The sequence below is a fragment of the Astatotilapia calliptera genome, chromosome 3, assembly GCF_900246225.1.
Source record: "Astatotilapia calliptera chromosome 3, fAstCal1.2, whole genome shotgun sequence".
In the NCBI taxonomy this organism is placed as follows: Eukaryota; Metazoa; Chordata; class Actinopteri; order Cichliformes; family Cichlidae; genus Astatotilapia; species Astatotilapia calliptera.
The window spans coordinates 33,719,234-33,741,362 of record NC_039304.1 but is presented as its reverse complement, the minus strand read 5'-3'; the positions used below and the strand labels follow the sequence as shown (position 1 = coordinate 33,741,362).

General features: G+C 44.0%; 1 protein-coding gene and 1 pseudogene across 1 annotated transcript in view; both read right to left on the bottom strand.

Moving 5' to 3' along the window:
* LOC113014369 (IgGFc-binding protein-like) overlaps positions 1-22,129 on the bottom strand; it is a 99,192-nt gene that overhangs the window by 47,811 nt on the left and 29,252 nt on the right. Inside the window, exons 37-39 of the mRNA XM_026155840.1 lie at positions 21,971-22,128; positions 21,420-21,820; positions 21,066-21,262 (exon numbers count right to left, since the gene is read on the bottom strand). Coding sequence (XP_026011625.1) covers positions 21,066-21,262; positions 21,420-21,820; positions 21,971-22,128 — 756 coding nt within the window. The remainder of the gene's footprint in view (positions 1-21,065; positions 21,263-21,419; positions 21,821-21,970; position 22,129) is intronic.
* On the bottom strand, positions 16,953-19,138 carry LOC113019365 (alpha-tectorin-like; annotated as a pseudogene).

The window sequence follows — 22,129 nt, the reverse complement described above, 5'->3', positions numbered from 1 at the left end:
GTGTAACTAAGCTTTTTTGTTAACTCAAAAATAACCCTGTTTTCAGCTTTGTGATATTTTTACATCTATGCAGAAATATCATCCATCTATGCACACGGAGAATGAAACACATGTATATGCAGACGGACTGACAACGAACACAGGAGAACACATTAAATATACGAAGAGGGAAATGGGGAAGCTGCACACAGGAGGGAGACAAACCTAATTAACGTGACGAGACGGAGCACGCAAACAGAACACACTGATATCAGACACGGACCTTCAAAGTAAAACAGGAAATACACTGACTGAACTCAGAGACACTGACAGAGTACGGAAGGCACACACGGGCAGGGATAACTAGACACTAAATGGAAGGAGCACAGAGTAACATGAGGAGCACAGGGACCAAAACCTAAGAACAAGAAATACAAAACAAAAACACTAGTAAACATGAACCAAGAAGAAACCCCAGACTATATAAAAGGACCATGACAAAAGGTCCAAGTTTTTCTAGCTCCTCAAGAATTAAAAATGTACAAAATAACGGAGTGACATTTTTAGGTCCATTCTAAAGTTCTTGCGCTGTGGTGCTAGTGACTGTAAAAAATGCAGAAGTAAGGGCGGACTTGAACAAAGGCTAGAAGACTGTCCAAATTCACAGCTGCTCACTTCCGGGCCTTCCCAGCCTTCGAAGGACCCGACCCACATAGGGCGGGTCCTTCGAAGCATGCTACCCCTGAATTTGGACACAGCCATTGTGTCAGTTTCCCGCTTTTCCCTTGTCGATGTGTCTCCATGTCTCAAGTGTTCAGGGATTTCCAGGCATTCCAAGTTTAATATATTTACTTTTTAGTTTTGTTATCGGATATAATAAATCCATGCTTTTTTTTTTCTTTTTTTTTATCTAGTTTTGCCTCTTGTCTCGTCAGTTCGTGACACACCCATGTTTTGGACTGCATTTGAGGGCCTCATCAACATGACAGGTTTGGGTCCAGAGAGCATTATTTAAACACCAATGCTGATCATGTTCATGCCTGTATAACTACAGTCTACTAATCTTCTGATGGATGCTTTCAGAAAGATAATGTGTTTTCATAATGGGGGTTTCCAGTGGTTAAATCCAGTGGTACTTCCTTGTGCTCTCTGCTTTTGATTAGATTTCAGGCATTTGCTGTATTATATATCACATTATGGCACAGTACAGGAAGACAGTAAGCATTGGTTTTCAACTCATCATCAGTGTAGCTCTGAAAGAAGCATCTTTATTCATTTAAAAAATAAAATGAATAGACATTGCATTTTAACCGTTAGGTGTTTGGCCAAATTTAGGCACTGATAAGGGATTTATAAAACTGATTGAATGGCATATTCATTATATTATATTATATGAATATTCATATAATATAATATAATAACTGAATCATCTGAGTTTATTGTTAATTTCAAGTCCTCTGTGAATCCACTCGGGATTACAGTAATAATGTGATTTATGTGAACAATAGTAGCAGTTGTGATAATTGCATTAAATATTATTGCTCTCTGTGTATCATAATGAATTGTCACAGATATCATAGTGTGATGGAAATTTTCCGTTCTTCTCAATGAAAGTGTTTAAGTGCTTGTGCATTTGCTTAGTTGTGACACTGCAATGGAAACGTCCACTGAACAGTCTAAAACTAGATGAACTTACTTCAGCCTCAAAAGTAGAACAAAACAACAACTCCTTTTGCAGGTGTTGATAACACCAAGGGCACAAAACAGCATTACCATTGTTCAGTTAGGTTTCATGTCGGCCAAGTGATGTGTGGTATCAGTTTGTGACTTCCTCCCTTTTCTTGGTAATGCATAAAGGAGAGCTCCACTTCTGTTTCAGACGTTGCATGACGGCACCTCGCTGTGTGTACTCTCTCTCATGTGCATGATAGAGTGTTGACTGCAGCTGACCGGGTCTGCGGACTTTGTTAAAGGTTCCACTTTTCCAGTAAACGAGTGCAGTGGTGGCTGACATTTTAATATGATATATTATTGCACACTATGTATTACAGATATGTAATTTCTTCTTACAGAGAAGCTACATTTTATCATGTCACTAATGATGCATTTCTTTAACTACCAGAAAAATGAGCACAGGTGTGGTTTATGATCAGTATGAACCAACATTTTACCAGAGGAGTCACTCACATGTTCACTGATTGTGAAACGTGACAGCAGAGATGGTACATTGCGTGCAAATAACTTGCTTTCCCTGTGAATCAATGCAAGTAAGCAGTGTTACAACTATAACAAAGCAAAACTTGCCAATTTGGGGGTTTTTTTCACAGCTGACATAGTGGCAGATCATTTCATATTTGGCCAGTCAGGTAGCCAGTGGTTAGATGGGAAACACACACTCAAAATCTCCTTCAGTTATGACGTTATCCACGTACAGTGTTGGGAAGGTTACTTTTAAAATGTATTCCACTACAGATTACAGAATACATGCCCCAAAATGTATTTTGTAACGTATTCCATTACGTTACTCAATGAGAGTAACGTATTCTGAATACTTTGGATTACTTAATATGTTATCATGCTTTTTACAACTACATGAATGTACTATTACTATGTGACTTATTACTTTTACTGAAGGTTATTTACCATACCAATACCAACTAGATTTTAAATCTTAATATAAAATGAGTAACAGTAGGTTGGCATTAGGTAAGGCTGCACTTTTTGCAGCTATCTCCTATAGAAAACTATTCCGCACCTGTAAAACAGGTTCGCGGCTCCGAACCGTAAAGGCGTAAAACCGTAAAGGGACCTCTGGCTAATACTTCGGGGTTCGTGTCGGGCTCATAGCTGAAAACTAGCTTTACTTTGCCGTCATGGTCAACTTTGCTAGCGAGAGACAGAGAGAGGCGTTGAAAGGCTGCTCCAACGGAACTTATTGTTTCGGAGGAAAACACGAACACAGTGTACAGTCGAGTCTTAATAGCTTGCTTACAACTTGGCTCGTCAGGCACTCTTTTTGGCTGCAGTGGTTATTATTATATTTACATGCTTCCATCTCCCATTTCTGCTCAGTGACAGCTCGTACTTTTCTACTCTTTTTCTCCCTTCCTGGTGCTCACAGACGCATAACGGGTATGGCAGTCCATTCTCCCTGCAGCACAGACTACACTGCCCATGAGGCTACATTATTTAAGGCAATGCCTGTAACACTCTGCCTATTGCCTTCATATTAAATAATTTTTGTGAATAATTTTATAAAATATTTCTTCACGTTATTATGCCGCAAGTAGAGGTGACATGGGCCACAAGATTGAGACACAGACATTAGAGCCTCTTAATGCATGTTTTGTTTGGGTTTCCACCTGCATGGAAACTAAAAATAGAGAGGGCATAGCCTAACATATGAAACGGGAAAATACTGCCGTGTCATCCATTCATTTCAACAAAGTAACTGTATTCTGAATACCACTGTCAGGAGTAGTGTTATGGATGAGAGAAGGAGGACCCAAACGCTGGACTCACAGACAGGTAGGTGAAGGTGGATGTTTATTGCCGATGGAGTGAGCAAACAGTACAGAGGGAGGAAATGGCTGGCTGACTGAATGAATGAACAAAGGACCGACTGGCTGGCTGGCTGACTAACTGAACATACAGACGACATTAACATCAGAGGTACATCAATGACACGACAGTGAACGAATAGAAACAGAGGGCTTAAATACACAGGTTGAATGTTGACAATGATTGGAAACAGGTGAGTAGTACAGGGCTGAACATAATCTGACTAATGACACGAGAGACAAGCTGACATGGGGAAAAAACAGGAAGTGAGGACATTAATGTGGCGAACTAAACTGAACATGAACAAACTGAAATCACTGGGTCGTTGACCCAGGAACCCTGACAGTACCCCCCCCCCCCCCCCTTCAAAGGCCGGCACCCAACGGCCAAAAGAAAAAAAAACCAGAACAGGGCGGGCGGAGGGGGCCCAGGACGGAGGGACGGAGTCCACACAGAGACAGTTCAGGCGGGCGGCCACGTGGCCCAAGGCCGAGATGAGACAGTTCAGGCGGACGGCCGCGAGGAAGGCGGCGGCGGCCACTGAGCAGGTCCGGCGGGCAGCCGCGAGGAAGGCGGCGGCGGCCGAGACGAGACGGGTCCAGTGGGCGACCACGCCGGCGATGACGTCCCGAACGTGGCTTCGGCGACGGCGTGGCGGCCGCAGGACCAGGAGAAGCAGAAGCTCAAGCTGGACCAGGCGAAGTGGAAGCTGAAGCTGGACCAGGCGAAGCGGAGGCTGAAGCTGGACCAGGCGAGGCGGAGGCTGAAGCTGGACCAGGCGAGGCGGAGGCTGAAGCTGGACCAGGCGAGGCAGAGGCCGAGGCCGGACCAGGCGAGGCAGAGGTCGAGACCGAGGCCGGACCAGGCGAAGCAGAAGCCGAGGCCGGACCAGGCGAAGCAGAAGCTGAGGCCGAGGCCGGACCAGGCGAAGCAGAAGCCGAGGCCGGACCAGGCGAAGCTGAGGCCGCACCAGGCGAAGCTGAGGCCGGACCAGGCGAGGCAGCGGCTGAGTCTGATGCCGGACCAGGCGGCGCGGAAGCCTCTGGCTGGAGACAGGCAGAGCCAGTAGGCGCGGAAGCCTCTGGCTGGAGACAGGCAGGGCCAGTAGGCGCGGAAACCCCTGGCTGAAGAGCGGCCGGGCCAGCTCGGCGCGGAAACCGCTGGCTGAAGAGCGGCCGGGCCAGCGGGTGCGGAAACCCCTGGCTGAAGAGCGGCCGGGCCAGCGGGTGCGAGAACCCCTGGCTGAGGAGCAGGACAGCTCACAGCTGGCTCTGGGTGCTGTGGCTGCAGGTCCGGGAACTGAACAGGATGGTGGACGGGCGACTGGGAGACAGGAGGCGACTGGACTACAGGCTGGACAGGAGCAGACTGGAGGGCAGGGGGAGACTGAACTACAGACTGGACTACGGACTGGACAGGAGCTGACTGGACTACAGACTGGACTACGGACTGGACAGGAGCTGACTGGACTACAGACTGGACTACGGACTGGACAGGAGCAGACTGGAGTGAAGGCTGAACAGCAGGTGAGGGAACTGACTGGAGTGGAAGCTGAACAGCAGGTGAGGGAACTGACTGGAGTGGAAGCTGAACAGCAGGTGAGGGAACTGACTGGAGTGGAGATGCTAAGGGATGAACAGGGGTAGGTGAGGCTGACGACGGAGCTGAGGTGGGTGTGGCTAATGGCTGAGCTACAGATTGAGCTAGTGACGGAGATAAAATTACGGCTTGGGCTAGTAAGGCTGGTGCCTGGGCAGGGGACAGTTCAGCTAATCTGGGTCGTTGACCCAGGAACCCTGACAACCACTTTTTTAAACGGTAACTGTAACGGAATACAGTTACTCATATTTTGTATTTTAAATACGTAACGGCAGTACACGTATTCCGTTATTCCCCAACACTGTCCGCGTATGGCTCTGCGACACTTTCTAGAATTTATCAACAGTACACAATTTATTTGGGCTGATTGGGACCTGATGAATGTAAAAAAAAATATATTTTTTTTTTTACCTGATTTTGCTCCACATATGAGGACATTCGTTTTAAATTTGGATAGAGCAGTGGCAGTATAATGCCCTTGTAAGTGGATAGCAGGCCCATGTAGACTAAAATTTAGTACTGTGGTCTAGACAACCCAAAATGTGATGTCCACATATGTGGACGAAGAATTAACCACACATTCACAGGCAACGGGCCCTTTCAGAACAGAAAAATAAAGTGTTAAATGCTGAAAGTCCTGATTTAACACATGGACGGCCTGAGGATAGAAGCTCCCGTTGAGCCTCTCTGTTTTCGCCCGCATGCTGCGGAACTTTCTGCCTGATTGCAGAAGTTGGAACAGTTTATTGCTGGGATGGGATGGGTCCTTCAATATCTGAGCTGCTCTGGACCAGCATCTCCTGGTGTAAATGTCCTGTAGGGAGGGGAGATCAGTCCTGCAGCAGCGTTCTCCTGTATGGATCACTCTCTGAAGAGCTTTTTGGTCCTTAACATACCGGGATGTGACGTTCTGTGAGGATGCTCTCCACAGCACCTGTATAGAAAGTCCTGAGGATCACTGGAGAGACCCCGAACTTCCTCAGTTGTCAGAGATGATACAGGCGCTGCCTAGCCTTTTTGGACTGGACCTGAATGTGGGCAGACCATGTCAGGTTTGAGGAGATGTGGACACCGAGATACTTGAAGGACTGCACCCTCTCCACTGGAGCTCCATTAATGACAATGGGCTTGTATTCTCTGTGCTTACTCCTTCTGAAGTCCACCACCAGCTCCTTGGTCTTGCCGACGTTCAGCTGGAGGTGGTTATCCTGGCACCACGATGCCAGATTCTTCACTTTGTCCAAGTAGGCCGCCTCATCATTGTTGGAGATGGCGTCCAACAACACTGTGTCATCAGCAAACTTCACAATGGTATTGGAGCCATGCGTGGCCACGCAGTCTGAAGTACAGAAGTTGTAGAGCAGTGATGAGAATACACACGCCTGTGGCGCTCCCGTGTTGATGGCGATGCTGTCAGAGACGCACCTACCCACCCTCCCAACCTGAGTTCTGCCAGTGAGGAAGTCCAGCACCCATGCACACAGACTGCTGTTGAGTCCTAGATCCCTCAGCTTTGTGAACAGTCAGCCGGGCAGTATTGTGTTGAACTCTGAACTGTAATCAACAAACAGCAATCTCACATAGTTAGCCTGTTTCTTGTCCACATGGCTAAGGGTGGTGTGCAGGACATGGGCCATGGGGTCATCAGTGGATCTGTTGGATCGGAGCGGATCTGTGGTGTTTGGGATGGAGGAGGTGATGATGTTTTTCAACAGCTTCTCGAACACCTTCATTACCACCGAAGTCAGTGCAACTGGTAGTCATTCAGGCATGAGGACTTGTTGTTCTTGGGCACTGTGACGACCTATTGCACCCTGCCTTCCTTTTGGCTTATGTGTGTCTTGTTTGCAGACGTTCGAGAGGCGGAGTTCCCATTTACAATCAGTGACACTGGTAACACCTGGGCCAGCGTGCCAGGGCTCCATAAAAAAGCCTTTAGGGCATAGTTGTTTTTTGGCTCATTTCCCTGAGACACCATGTTAGACTCTGGCTGCGTTTGGTTTGGCTTTTGCTTTTAACACCATTACATGCACCATTTTTCCACCCATGTACTCCCTCACACCACTGATGGTACTGACCACTTTTTTAACAGTAGTTTTTCTTTTTCTGTTTTATTTATTTAAAAATAAAGTAGCTTGGAAGACATTCCTATTCATGTCTTGGTTTTTTGAATTGTGTCTCAGGCAGGGATGGATTGGGACAAAAAAATCAGCCCGGGCATTTTGACTAGTGACCGGCCCACCATGGTATTATAGGAAAAGCCATAAAGCTTTTATAACAAACTTAAACCTACACCATCCTCCCTATTCTGGTATTCTAAACAGTACTTAGTAAAAATATAAAACAACCTAATTAATAATTACATATACCTAACTAATAGGGTTGCCAACTCCCAGCAAAAAAAGAAAAGAAAAAAAAAAGGAACCACTCCCGTACCCTCTGCCTCAAGATGCTTAATTGACAAAACCAATTTTAATTTAATGCACGTATAAAACAAATGCACAGAAATCTATTATTTTTCTCCAGTAATTAAATAGATTCAACATCTTTCTTCAACAGAATTGCAGACTGCACAGATGGTACCTTCCCAAAGGAAAGAATACTATAACTTACTAGGGTATATACTAGACTTAATATTTACTAAATACAATAATGGACTTCTATACATTTTACATCAGATGAAAACTTTGGTTGGAAGATTCAGATAATTATTTATTAAAGCTAGACATTTTAAATAAGAATAAGAAAGAAAAGTATTTCTTTGTGCCCCCCTTTCCCTGTTAATGCCCTACCTGGCCCCCTGGCAAAACTTTGCTAGACCTGCCCCTGCACACGTAGCCGTCAGCTACGTGTGCAGGGGCACACGTAGCTGCACACGTAGGGGCACACGTAGCTTCAACACTATTCAATAACTTTTATCCAAATACTACTTGGTCACTTAAATACTACATGTTGTCTTCATATTACATACGGTTCAACAAAGTCTAGATCCTGGTTACCATAAAAATTGAATGGGTCTACAACAACTACCATCCTCCTATGGTTGCAGGAGGGCTGGGAAATAACCCTGAAGTGATAGGTTACGAGGCAGGGTACACCCTGGACAGCTCACCAGTCTATCACATAGAAACAAACAACCATTTACACTTACATTCACGGATAATTTAGAATCATCAATTAACCTAGCTCTAATAACTGCATGACTTTTTCTTTCACACTGGAAACCAGAATTTCGTACAGATCTTTAAAGCCTGAGGCAATTGTGTTAAATACACGCGAGATGCTTACGTAAATCAGAGGGCTAGCCCCTTTTTTCTTCTTTTTTTTCAGTGTGTTCCTCCTTCAATTAAATCTCAATCACAAAAATGTGGCGCTCCGAAAAACTCACATCGTTAATTCATCATTTTCACTCTGTACCACTGCTCCTTACCAGGCTGTGTGAAGCACAGTAAACAATTCAGTCGAGGCCTTAAGCCATAAACAGACATCACGCACAGACATTGTTTTCATAACCAAACTGCTCTAGACCTTGTCCCTTAAATCTACACAAATGCCCTCTGGGTGATATGAACTGCATTTAGCCAATAAACAATCAATGGCTTCTTGTTGTTGTAACAGATTCTGTATTTGGATGTTTGTGTGCAGCATTTGTTAGTAAAGCATTCTTCATTGCATCAGCGTGTGTGTGTATCACTCTTCATTGCACAAACGTGTGCATGTGTGTGTGTGTGTGGATCACTTCTCAGTGAATTGAATCAGCATTTCGATTTGTGTGCGGGTGTGTGTGTGTCATTTCTCACTCAATCAACGAGTGCATATGTGTTCATATGTGTGTTTCTCTTCATTCTGAGTCAGTGTATGTAGATGTGTGTGTTCGTGTGTGTTCGTGTGTGTTTGTGTTCATCACTTTCCTGTTCTGGTGTTCTGGGTAAACCACGGCCTGAAGCGGGCCCTGGGGTCCTGCCCTCCTCCTTTTCAGTCCCTTTGCGTTCATTGGTGCTGCTGCTCAAAGTTCTGTCCATACTGGTTCTGGCCCCAATTGAGGCAGTCCTTTTCTCCAGTGTCCTGCATCTTCTCCTTGTCCAGCTCCTCCTTAACTTGACCCTTTTGCTTCTGTAGCTCCTTCAGGGCTTGCTCCTGCTGTTGGAGCTTCTCGTTCCGTTTGGTGACCTCCTGCTCCAGCAAGCTCCGGCCTGATTTCAAGTCCAGTATCTGGGACTCCAAGCCTGACTGATGGGTTCGATTAGCAGCCAGCTCCTCCTGAGCCATGCTCAGTTTCTGCTCTGATGCCTTGAGCTCTGACTGAGGGCAGAAACCTCAGAGTCTTTTCCGTACACATCAGATTGAAGTTTATTGATGTTTTCCTTGCTTTGCTCCACGGCCTTCTGCAGCTCTGCTGTCCGGCTCTTCTCAGAGGTCAGCTCCTGGCCAAGCCCCGACACCTCTGCCTTCAGCTTATTTTCTTCTGGTGCTTTTGTCCATTCTGAGGTGCCTCCTGACCTCAGTTACTCCTCCTGTCTCTGGCACGCCCTTTTTGCTGCCCAATCATCCGTGTTGGTCCGTCACTGTCCTGCACAGTTTTAATACAGAGTTGTTAAGGTCAGCATTCTTTTGCTCGCCCTCACTTTTCATCCGGGCTTAATGGGCGTCTTGTCACAGCTCTGTTAGCTGAAGCTGTCTGGAAATCTCCCTCGTGTAGTGAAACGGGCCTTGGATTTAACGCTCTCCGTCTCCGCTGCATGAGATCGTTTTCCTGCAGCACTGTTGACATTTTCAGGTTGTTGTTGTGGGTCCAGCTGCTGTAGCATTTTGTCAGGGTCACATCAAAGATGGTAGAGGGGAGAGCAGGAGTCCAGGTCAGCCTCGGCTTTCAGAGCCGGCAAAGCAGCCTGTAATCAAGCATAAAGAGAAAAAACAAAAACAAAACAAAAACAGACGAACAGGAAAATGATGTTGTTTTGGCTGTGTTATTCAGAGAGGGGAGAAACAACGGGACCAGGCCCTGTGTCAGCCTTCTCTCCCCCTTTTTTTGTTTTTTCTCACCATATAATCAACTCATAACCCACCAAGTTGACAGGACAACACAGGTACATGTTAAAATTCTTAAGATCATGTTTAAAAGCCCAAAAAAGGAATTTTCTTTCATTCACTAATCACTTGTATTAATCAATCAGCAGAAAACATGTCACAAAGTGGGGACAAAGTGAGAGGTCAAGCTGTAAAATTTTGAGCCAAAGCTTGGCCTGTCTGTCATCCCAATTCTGTTAATCTATCCTTTTGCCGCTGTACTCAGGTTTCCAGGTTGAGAGAAATCCACGTGTATTAACACACTAAAACATTCACTTAGTATTTCTTTTCTGAAAACATCCACTTACTATTTCTTTCCTGAAAACATCCATTCACTTCATCTGCCTAGATTTTACTCTCTCTCTCTCTCTGGGTGCATACTTCACACAGTCAGGCAGTTGCCTTTTATGGGCATGCAAAGTTCCTGTCACACACACACAGCTACTCACCCCCAGCAGCTGCAAAGCCGTCTTCACGTCCTCTCTCCACACTCTCAGCCACAATCCTCCGTCCTCAATATGAATGTATAAAACCAGTAATAATTATCCCTAAAAACACGCCCTCAAGAAAATTCACTGTATTTAGTCATTTATTCATACTCACTGCGACAAATGCAATTCATGTAAAGAAGATCCCCTGTATGTGAAATTTCAATTCGGCACGACCCTGAAATAAGCATGCCTTTTATCTAAGTAAAATGAAATTACTGCACCACATCTAGTGCTGAAATTCGTGCTTGATCACACCCTATATTATGATAAAACCAAAAGTAAATCAAATGTAACTGCTTTTTGACATGGTCCTGGGTCGGTGACCCAGCGCTTTAAGTTTATTATTATCATTTTCCAATTTATTATCATGATTATTATTATTATTGTTTGAGTTCTACGTGTTATATTCGGTCTGCCTCTGAGTCTGCGTCTGTATCTGTCTGTCTATGGTGTCACCCCGTCTGTTTGTGAATCTGTCTGTTTAGTTCAATGTCTTGTCTGGTTCCATGTGTCTGAGTTTCCTGTTTTATTGTGAAGGTCTGTGTCGTATGTGAGTGTGCTCAGTTTACGTTTCCCAGCTGTGATTTCTCCCAGGTGTGTTCCCCTCCTGTCTCTCATCCCTTGATTACTGCCATCTGTGTATTTAAGCCCTGTGTTTCTCTGTGTCAGTGTCGCGTCGTACCCTCAACTTGCTGTGTGTTTGTAATGTCCTGTCCTCCAGCACCTCGGTTTAGAGTTTTGTTTTTGTAAGTTTTATTTCGTGAATCATTCCTCCAGCAATAAAGCTGCGTTTTCAGTTTATTCCCATCTCCAAGAGTCCTGCAATTTTGGGTCCTCCACTTCTGCTTGCCTGTGACACAGCCAAACATGACACTGATATTATTGAACTGAAACAAGAACCACTTAAAAATCTTATAAATTCTGCTTCACACCACAAAACTGAAACAAATCACCCCCGTATTTATTACTCAATCTTACCCTGCTGACTGAAGTGCCGGTCTAAATCATGCACGATTTGTCTCTTCTATATCAAAACCCAGCCAAACATCAAACATTCACCATAGTCATTCAAAACTTTATTTGTAATATTATAATCAGCAAAATCAGCATCTTAATTACAGGCATGTATCATTGTTTGCAAATCATAATTATAAAACTCAATAACACGCTAAACAGGAAGTGAAAGTCCTCTGTGTGCTTCACAGCAGCCACCTCATTTGCATGTTCACACACCGTCTAAAAATAGCTTGCAGCGCTGCAGCACGCTGTCGTCACACACAGCCTCATTTCACACTCAACTCTATTATTTTATATTACAAAGACGTCTTATATTTACAATCACTCTCAGGCCTGACAGCTTTAGCGCCTACACAATTTTGACAAATTTAAGTTAACGGGTCCAACCGAAGAAAGTCCAACTTTTTTGTAATCAATTAACCAGTATCTGTCCAACAGTTTCTGGCCTCATCTCTAAAGTCCCTAACTCAATTTAAAAGTGTCCGACACCCAAGGTCCAACCTTTGCTGCCCAAAAAATCACAGATACCATTCCAAACGGTAAAGTGGTCCAACCACTAGTTATTCTGGAGTGCCCCAAGCTCCACAGTGACCAACTGACCATCCCTCAAAGAGAACAAGGCCTAGGCGTCCCCGGCCTTGGCAAGTGTTACCTCTGAGCACTGCGCTTCTTAGCGGTCCCACCGCCGTTCTATAATAATTTATAATACTTTGAAACAACAGTCAACACCCCAAAACAAGAGTATGACTGACGCAGGTCCAACCTTATGACCAATGGGGCCTTTAACCCACAAAATGACCAACTCAGGTCCAACCTTATGACCAATGGGGCCTCTAACCCACAAAATAACCAATTCCCTATCAAACTACTTGGGCCTCTAACCCAATTTCACTGTTTTCCTTTTCCTTGGGCCTCTAACCCAGTACTGCAACTTACAAACTTCCATCATCATTACTTCAACTTTCAATTCTCATGAGATTTTTTCATCAAAATCAAAACAGACATCTACCAGTAATTTCAGTGAGTAGACTTTAATTTTATCATGTCCAATTTTGCACACTTTGGAAATAATTCAACATCTTGCAGGAGCTTTCCTCTCCTCAGGAACTCTCTGCAGGAGGGGGAGATACAGGAGAGGTGGAGGAAGATCTCAGCCTGGGCGTCTATTGTCTCATGTAGTCTGGAAGATGAGTGGATGGTGGGGTGGGTGCAGTTTTCTCTGTGGTGGGGTTGGGTGGACTGTCCCGGGCTCTATGGGGCCGGGGGGCGCTGCTGCGCCTGGGCCCCCTTTCCCTGGCGGGTCGCGGAGTATGGGAGTGCCTACTGGGGTCAGCGGGGGAGCTGGCCCCAGGGAGGGGTCACCTGCCCCTCCCTTCTTTCCCTCCCCATCTCCAGCTGCCTCCCTCTTCCCGCTCCACCACAACCACCCACACATGCAGGGCCTTGGAGTAGGGGTATGTCACCAGGGTGCAGAGGAGGCTACCCCCCACCCCCCCCTGTCCCCTTCTGGCTGCCTCTGCCTCAATTTTATCCCACAACTTAGACATTCACATTACTCACACTCTCATTACACATACATATAGGATCTCGGGGGTGGGCACGATACACGGAGTCCAAATTACCATCAGGGTGTACACCTCACCCCTGGCGTCGTTGCCCACCTCTCAATTTTGAATACACGTAGACATTGAGGGCTATCAGGAGGGACCATGCGCTTACCTGCTACTCTCTGGCAGGTAGCTCCAAGCCCTCCTGGGTTTTAATTGCACCTTAGAACACACATGCATCAACACTACAATGAGCGGGTGGAGGGAGGTTTGGAGTCTTCTCTCACCCCCGTTCTATGCGGCCTGCTGGAGCGGAGGGGCTAGGAGGAGTTGGCCGTCCGACTGCGGTCTGGAGTGTGGGGCCTCCCTGCTGCTGCGGAGTCGGGGCGGTCTGCCTCTCCCCACCGCAGGGAAAAGGGTAACACCACCTGGGTCTGGGTGCAGTTCCCCCCTCCAGGGGCAAGGGTACCTAGACCCGGTTCGTAGAGTACGCTTGGGGAGTGTGATCGTGTGTACAGCGTCTCTTTATGTCTGTCTCCACGTTGGTTGAGTGTGGAGTAAGTGCATATGAGAGCATGAGGTTGGGAATGGATGTTTGTATCTGTGTGTGCCTGTATGTCTGTGTCTATATGTCAGGTTGGGTATCAGACGCCACCTCTCTGGGGACATCTCAGGCCCTCCAAGGTTTGGAGGCCTATCTCCACCCACCACCACTTCCCCTGCCGGTGGCGGACTCCCTCAGGTGTCGGTGCGTTGGTGGTTCTTTGTGTCTCGGGGTGGGCGTCTGGGTACACACTGGCTCACTCCTTGGCGGCCGCTTATCGGGGCCTGGAGCCTGGGGCTCGCTCGGGCCACTTCGGAGGTGGGGTGCCCCCGGCCTCTCGGCCTGGGGCTCGGTCACTCAGGCACAGCTGGCTGCCGGCGGAGCTCACGGGCGCGTCACTGCAACTCCCCTTGGCTTCTGCTCCGCGGCTGCTGAGTGAGCCCTCATCTGGGACTCTCCTCAGCTCTTACTGGGACAGTGGCGCGGCTGCCCCTCTGTTGGTCTTCCTTGGTCTCTTGTGTTCTGGGGGCCTCTGGATGTCTGGAGTTTTGATCTCCTCCATACCTGCTTCATACCCTGGAGGACGGGGCTGTGGCCCCCCCACACTCCCTAGCAGATCGTTACATGGAGAAACCTTTGGAATGCAAGCATGCTGATCCACACAGGTATGCACACAGGTGTACACACGGGTATTCACAGACGCGGACTACAGCTTTCTTGGCTGCTGCCTCAAAGCACATTGTGCGCTGTCTATCTTGCGTGCTGCACAATATCATTTATTATTTAGTATCTACTGATATCTACTGCTAGCTAGTTTATTGTGATGGTGCTGTTTTTTTTTATTATGTTGCTCTTTGTTGTTTGCTTTCTCTTCTGGTTTTTTTCTCCATACAGGTGACCCAGGTGTTTTGTTTTTTTTGTTTGTTTGTTTTTTTTTCTTTCTTCCCCCAGTCTCACCGTCTCTTCTCCCCTTTGGTTTTCTTTCTCTCCCTCTCTTTCTTTCATTCTTTCTCCCTGTCCTATCCCCCAGTCATGTCTGTCCCGTTTGTAGCAACTGAAAACAAAATAAATTCATAATTATAATAAAGGTCAATCAAATGGACCAATATAGCAAGGCCATGATGATCCACTTGGTAAAATAAATCCGCTTGGCATCTTTCTTGGCCTTAAGACAACAATTCTGATGGCTAAAGATCCAAACGGGACACAAAAAAAAAAAAGAAAAAAAAAAAAAAAGGAAATGATTCAACAGGTAGTGCCTTACCTTTGTATAAGCCGGCTTATGCCCACTCACGTCAGACCACTGGCTTGTGCCTGTCCGTTCGACAACCTCGGACCGTCTAAACCTCCAACTTCCACTCCAATACCACAGGACGAGCCCCCTAACTGTTACGGATTCAAATATTGGGGATGGATACAAGAGGAAAACCAAAATAACAACACTGGTCTGGCCGGGTTGAGTCAAACGATGATTTTAATGTACACGCGTGGGAGATGGACACCGTACGCAGACAGCATCAGATATCAAAATGGTGGAGCGTTGATCAAACTCTTATAGCCTCTAGTGGCCCCCGCCTAATCATAAAAGCCTAAACATTGACATTCTTTCTCTCACACGGCGCCTAAGCTACGACCTTGGCTCCCTGTTTATCTGCTCCTGCTGAGATGGGGCAGAAAACCTCTCCGGTATGCTCTGTTCTTTTCTAATCAGACAAATAAGGCGATGACTTTCTGCGAACAGTATTTCTTATAACTCAGCAGTATAATGCATCATAAAACAATATGATTCATTCACAATAAATCAGCAGTCTAATGTAATGCAAATCAGTTTAACAAATGCAATAGTTATCACCTTCTTCTAATTCAGGAGAATAATGCAAACTAAAACTACATAATAATTCACAATCTTTAATTAGGAGTCTAACATGGCATAGGTAATATTATAATCCCACATGACTCAAAAGCAATGTAGTAACATTTTTATTTAAAAAAAAAAAAAAAGAAACAGAAAAAGAAAAAGAAAGCAAGACCATCAATCAACTCAGACTGTATTTTGACACAGTTTACAAGGCATTAATATTTCAAACATACATTTATTCTTCATTATTTTTATATTTGCTAATGAATGGATGAATACCACAAAATAAATCATGATGTAACGATGTTAAAACAATCCTGAATGACCTGAAGGTAAAACTCATGAACTGGAAACAGAAGCATACAAATATGTTTTTGATCAGATGCTGCCCTCCAGTGTTGCAAAGAAAAACTGCAGAAATTACATGTAGGAGTGCTCAGAGCAAATAAGAAGTATTTTAATAGATGTCAAATATTCAGTAACATCCACTTTTCAAACCATCACTATTCCTCTGTGCATATAAAAAAGTCTTCTGATTCTATTTTCTGTGCTTTTACTAAGTTATTATATGATTGCTGAGTTTGCTGTAATTTGTGCATCAACTTGATTTCTCTAGATCAGAATATTTGCAGTCAGCAAACAGATTATCAGGGTCACCAGAGATGTCAAGAGGCCTGGAGAGCTGCTTGCTTTCATTCTTCTTTCTGTTAGAAAACAACCAAAATCTACAGTGAATTCAAACTTGGCTCATGAATCCAATTATCACAATCCACTGATTATGCAGCTGTATCATCTACAAGACTGCCAATGTTGTACAAATGTTACCTGTGTTCAATACTAGCGGTCCCAATGAGATGCCTTCACTGTCATGGTAGGAAATATCCCTCACCACTCTTGCATGGTAACCTGGGTAGCAATGCTGTGGAAAGCAGAGTGATTTCAGCAGATGAAGGAATCCAATAAGTGGTATGAAAGATTTTTTCCCAGTGTTAATACAAATCGTTATAAATAGTACGTACAGCTGTGCAGTTATTGTGTCTCAAAAGACACAGGTGGACCTGGCAGTGCAGGTAGATAGATGAAAAGTTGGCAAAGGTGAACATCCTGAATGAGAAACGGGCTACGGTGGAGACGCCGTTCTGAATCAGCTCTACTGTGCCATCTGCTGGATTAGGACACCTAGGTAACAGCATAATGTGAAAGTTGCAGTGTTAATGTGCAAACAACTTAGTTATGATAAGAAGATGATTAAGTTCACCCATCAGAAAAGAAAAGTTAAGGCAATGTCTTTACTGTGTGGTGATCAGATCCCAGCGCACGGGGTAGCTGGCATCATTAACAGGCGTTGCCCAGCAAGAGTCCAGGATAGTGGAGATCTGCCGCTCATCGATTCCCTGCGTCTGAACCTCAATGTATAACCTCTCATCTAATTCCATTTCTAAATTTCTGTTTCTGGTCAAAGGGAAGTGGAAGCCAGGGTCCCGGTAGGGTATCATCCTCAAATGATAATGGCCCAGACCAGATGGAAGTCTCTTGTTCACAATGCTACAGGTAAACATGATAAAACAAGATGTTTTCAGGATTTGGAATTCATAAAGCGGTCAGGTGGGTGTGCAGTTTGTAGCAAAATATATACATAAATATGTAACACAAATGAGGGAAATACACAATTAATGCATTAATAGAAAAGCACTCTAACTCTTAAGTAAATTTATTATAAACAGCAGTACAAAGATAGGGTGATACAGCCTAGAAGAAATTACATATAAAAGTGTTCAACCACCAATTAGAACATATTGCAGATAGTAATTGGAAATGATCAAAACAAATTAAGGTGACAGAGTGGGTGTACAAAAAAATGAGCACATTAGAATAATGTTTTTATTAAACAAAGACAGGGTAAAATGATGGTGATTCACATGGTCATTTAGTCATGAAGACAATCAAACACTGAGATTTCTATAAAGCTCAGCGAGCTATGTACCTTTGAAAAAGTAGCAACCACAATGTCATATAACCAAAAAGTAAAAAAAAAAAAAATGTAAGCCAGATGGTGTTTTGGTTATCACCTTTCTACAGGGTTGATGCCAACTTCCATAGACAGGTTCTGGGTCAGAGGATAGTCACAGGAGAAGTACAGGTGGATGCTCTTCTCAAGACTTATAAGGCCATGATGAGGGTCCACATCCCCGCTGATAGTGTTCTCATAACTGAAATGGGTCCCGTTGCTCTTAAGAGTAAGAAGACAAAAGAGTTTAAGCATATTTTCAAAAATTAAAAATGCTGCCCAGAAGATTCCTTCAATGTACTAATTGTACCCTCAGCATTGTCCCACAAAGCTGGTCATCACTGTTGAAGTGGAAAACCAGTCGACCATCCTCAAGAGTCCCGTTGCAGGTTTCATCTCGAAGATGGAGGGCATCAGAGTGGAAGCCGGCCTCAAACAGCTGACAGCGGGACAGAGATATGGTGCCAGAACTACTGACACAAGTGATGGACGCGTCTAAGAAGGAGAGAGAAACACAATCTGACCCATTATGGCATGATATTTTTTAAAGCTGAGTCATCAATACTGATTTGAAAGACATTTGTTGACTTGACTGCTTAATATAAAGGCTGACTAATGCAATAAATACACTACAGATACTGCTGAAGGTTTTAGTTAGCCCGCACCGAAGCTCTCATTGTTTGGCCGATGGTGGTGCTCATTACAGAAGCAGCCATAGACACCGTCCTTCTCACCACACCACTCGTGCTCTGTGCAGTCCAGCTTTTCACAGGGGTCTGACTCCTCTGCAGACACAGAGAAAGGATCATCAGTGATGAATGGCAATGATTTAAATTTTTATTAAATGTCTAATTTGAGCAGTGCAAACATACCACAATGCAAAGCAGAGCGCCAGTCAGGGATGTCTAGCCCTAGAACAGAGCAGGTTTTCTCATAGGCGGAGACAGCGGAACACAGCATGCCATTGGCTGGAGTGTAGAGGCAGAGGTCGTAGACACAGGAAGAGAAAAATGGCTGGGGGTCAGAGTGCAGGTGGCAGGTGCTGAATGGGCCGGTGGTGTTGGTGATGACACTGCAGAGTTGGGAATATTCTTCTCTAAAGGTACAGTCATTCAGTCCATCATCATCTTCATCAGTGGAGCCACATCTGGAAAAGACAAATCATACTGCCATCAGCTACTGCCTTGTTGAAGCATCAATAGTGATTTCCACTGCAACTCACCCTGGTTGGCTGGTGGGTGACTTCCAGCTGTGTCCAAAATAATTATCATTTTGTGCCAGTGTGCCATTGGGTAAGACTTTGTCATCTGAAGGATCATTGTTAGAGTTTCCACACATCCCTGTGACTCTGTCATGACGGTTTTGGCCCAGTCTGACCAGTAAAGTGCTCTGACCATCAAACTGGACTAGCAAGTCAGAGGCATCAACCACTATGTAGCTTCCCTGCCTTACCACCTGAGCTAAGATTCCCACTGTGGTGGGAAGAGAAGCATCATTTCCATTTACCTGAGAGGACAAGAGATGCAATAAGTGTGTGTTGTTACTTTTGTGCAGATTAGACAAAGTAGAATGCTGTTCATCTTAAAAGTGATAGATAGTTTACCGTTACTCTTTTATTGGGTCCGATCCTGATGTACACACTTTCTGGATGATTTGAGAGATATATGTCCACTGCTGACACAAATGACACACGGTTGTTTCCACGGTGATTGTTGGTGGCTATCACCTGAAACTGTGTTTCATTGGTGCCATGGTTTGTGCTCTCAGTGATGATGTAGGAGCAAGTTCCCTGGAAATGAGCCACTGCTCCATCAAAGGTGATGTAGTGTGGATCCCCCCACACAGTGCAGGTGGACATGGCATCGTAACAGCCCAGCTGGCCGTCTCTGATGGAGCACTGCTGTTCAGGAGTGCAAGACGAAGCAGAACATCGCAGGTCATTTGGAGCGTGACATTCACATCTCTGTGAGCAACCGTCTGTCCAAAAGGACTCGCCAGCCTGTGAACCACACCACACCAAATCATAGCCAAATTGATACAACAAATATAGTTCTTAAAATACCATTTTGAAGTTTTTTTTTCATTAATTGTAGGTGATTTAGTGCAGTAATTGCTAGATCACTGCAAACTGCAACTAATAATATAATAAATATTGCGACAGAGCAACTAGTCGTATCTTTTGAACTTTGTCCCACAGAGAGGACAGATGCTAAATGCTGCAACTTCAATAACTGTGTGGAAAAGAGCTGCATGAAAAAAAGTATTTAATTGTTCTGATGTAGCTGTATAATCTTCAACTGATTGTTTAATGCATTTATTTATTTATGGACTGGTTTTTATTTTATTTTTTATTTTTAATCTTCAGTTTAAAGAGTTAGAGCACCATTCTGCCTGTATAGCTAAATATTAATTATTTTCTTGGTGTAATATAAAATAGTCATAATAGGTATGCTGAATATATGATACCCTATAAAGACATTGTGGTCCTAAGATTTCAGTTATATGAAACTATAAATTGTAGTTTTGCATTTTGCAACCCCTATTATTTGCTATTTCACAGAAACTACGACGTTTCCAGGTATTCATCATGCTTCCTGAAATTTTTTATATGGTTTGGATTTTTTTGGTCATTAACATGGAACTAACATGTTTTATATTTTGCAACCCTGATTTCTGGTTATTAGACCTAAACTACCACATATTTCCAAGTAATAATTAATTTTCTTAAAGATTATTCATATGGAATTTAAAAAGAAACAGACAGTTTTGCATTTTTTCAGCTTGATTCTTGGTTATTGAACAGAAACCAACATTGATTCCTGGTAAGATAGCAGATTTAAACATAATATTTACAGTGTTACTGTTGTCAAACAAAAAAGAATGTTGGTGAATGAGGCAGGATTCATTCCAGCATTATGGTAATATGGTAATGGTATCCTAATACATTAAAACCTAAAATCCTATTAGTATCTTATTACCCTATTATTATGAGGTTAGCATATATGAAATGTGTTTTATTGCTAGTGATTGTGACTATACTATTACTGTACTTTTAACTCATGTACACACATTTATATCCATATTATCACTTATAATTTATTATCTGTTATTAATTAGAGTTAAACGTAATAGTGCTCAGTAGATCACAAATATTTGTTATGTCTCTATTTTTATCTTCTTATCTCCACCTTGTTACCTCAATATTACCACATTATTACTGAGCTGTAATAGACTCTGTTGTTTGTTTAATATATATTTCTGAATTTTAAGCTTTGTCACAGTCCAAACCACTTCACGAAACTTTCTAAATGTAAGAAGGGCAAGTCTGCTGATTCTGCTGATTTGAAGGGAATTACTTCAAAGAATATTTACTATTGACTTTAATATGTCTTACATCATAGTAGAATCCATCATACTGGCAGCCACAGCTTTCCACTGGGACACACCTGGTCCCACTCTTGATGAAGCCTTCATCACAGAAACATCCCTCAGAGCAGAACTGCTCACAGGTTTCATCAATGCTACTGGCACAGGTGTGGCCACAGTCAGTACCGCACAGCTCATAATGGCTGTTGGCTGGACAGTCCAGTGCTTAATAAGTGAGAAACGTGACAAATGGCACTAGTGAGACATACCACTTTTAATGTAATACAATCTGGATATAATGAGTGTTGTCAAATTAGTTAAGTGGTGAGCAAATTTCTTGTAAATTTAAATATAAATATAATAAAACAACATGTTGACTCACTGCAGGTGGTGTTCTCTCTCCAGGGATAGATTCGAACATTAGCAGACTGACAGGCACTGACATATGATTCAATGGCACTGCACAAGAGATCGTGGCCTTGATTTCCTGACAAACATACATCAAACACGCAGTCGTTGAAATATGGCGCCGGGTCCACCTCCTCGTAGCAGAAACTGAAGGGCCCATCAGCTGCCTGTATCACCTCACACTGATCTCTAGCAGGCTGTTCATTGGCACACTGTGGACAGGAGGAGCCACAGCCATCATTGCACGTGTAGTTGCCTGGCACCTTCCAGGCTCTCCCAAACTCATCTGGAGATGTGACTATCGTTCCAGATGGTGTGTGAAAGTCATCATTTGAATTTCCATTGAAATTTCCACAAAGTCCACATATTTTTTCTCTGTTGATGACAACAGTTAGCAATAGTCCTTGTGTTAGTTTCATAAGGATAAATTATTAGTAAATAACTGACTTATGTAGATTTGAGTATCCTGGTTTTTAAAGCATGTCAAACAATAATTACTGCAGCTTTGATGGGTGGGAATTGTACCTGTAATTTGGTGGTACGGAGATAAACACTGCACTATATCCATTATAGGTAACACTCAAGCCGAAATTAGTGCTGACAAGTATACGAGATCCTGTTGCGTAGACAGAAACGTTACCTTCATTCAAGACAATAGGTAAATTTCTAGTTACTCCATTCACC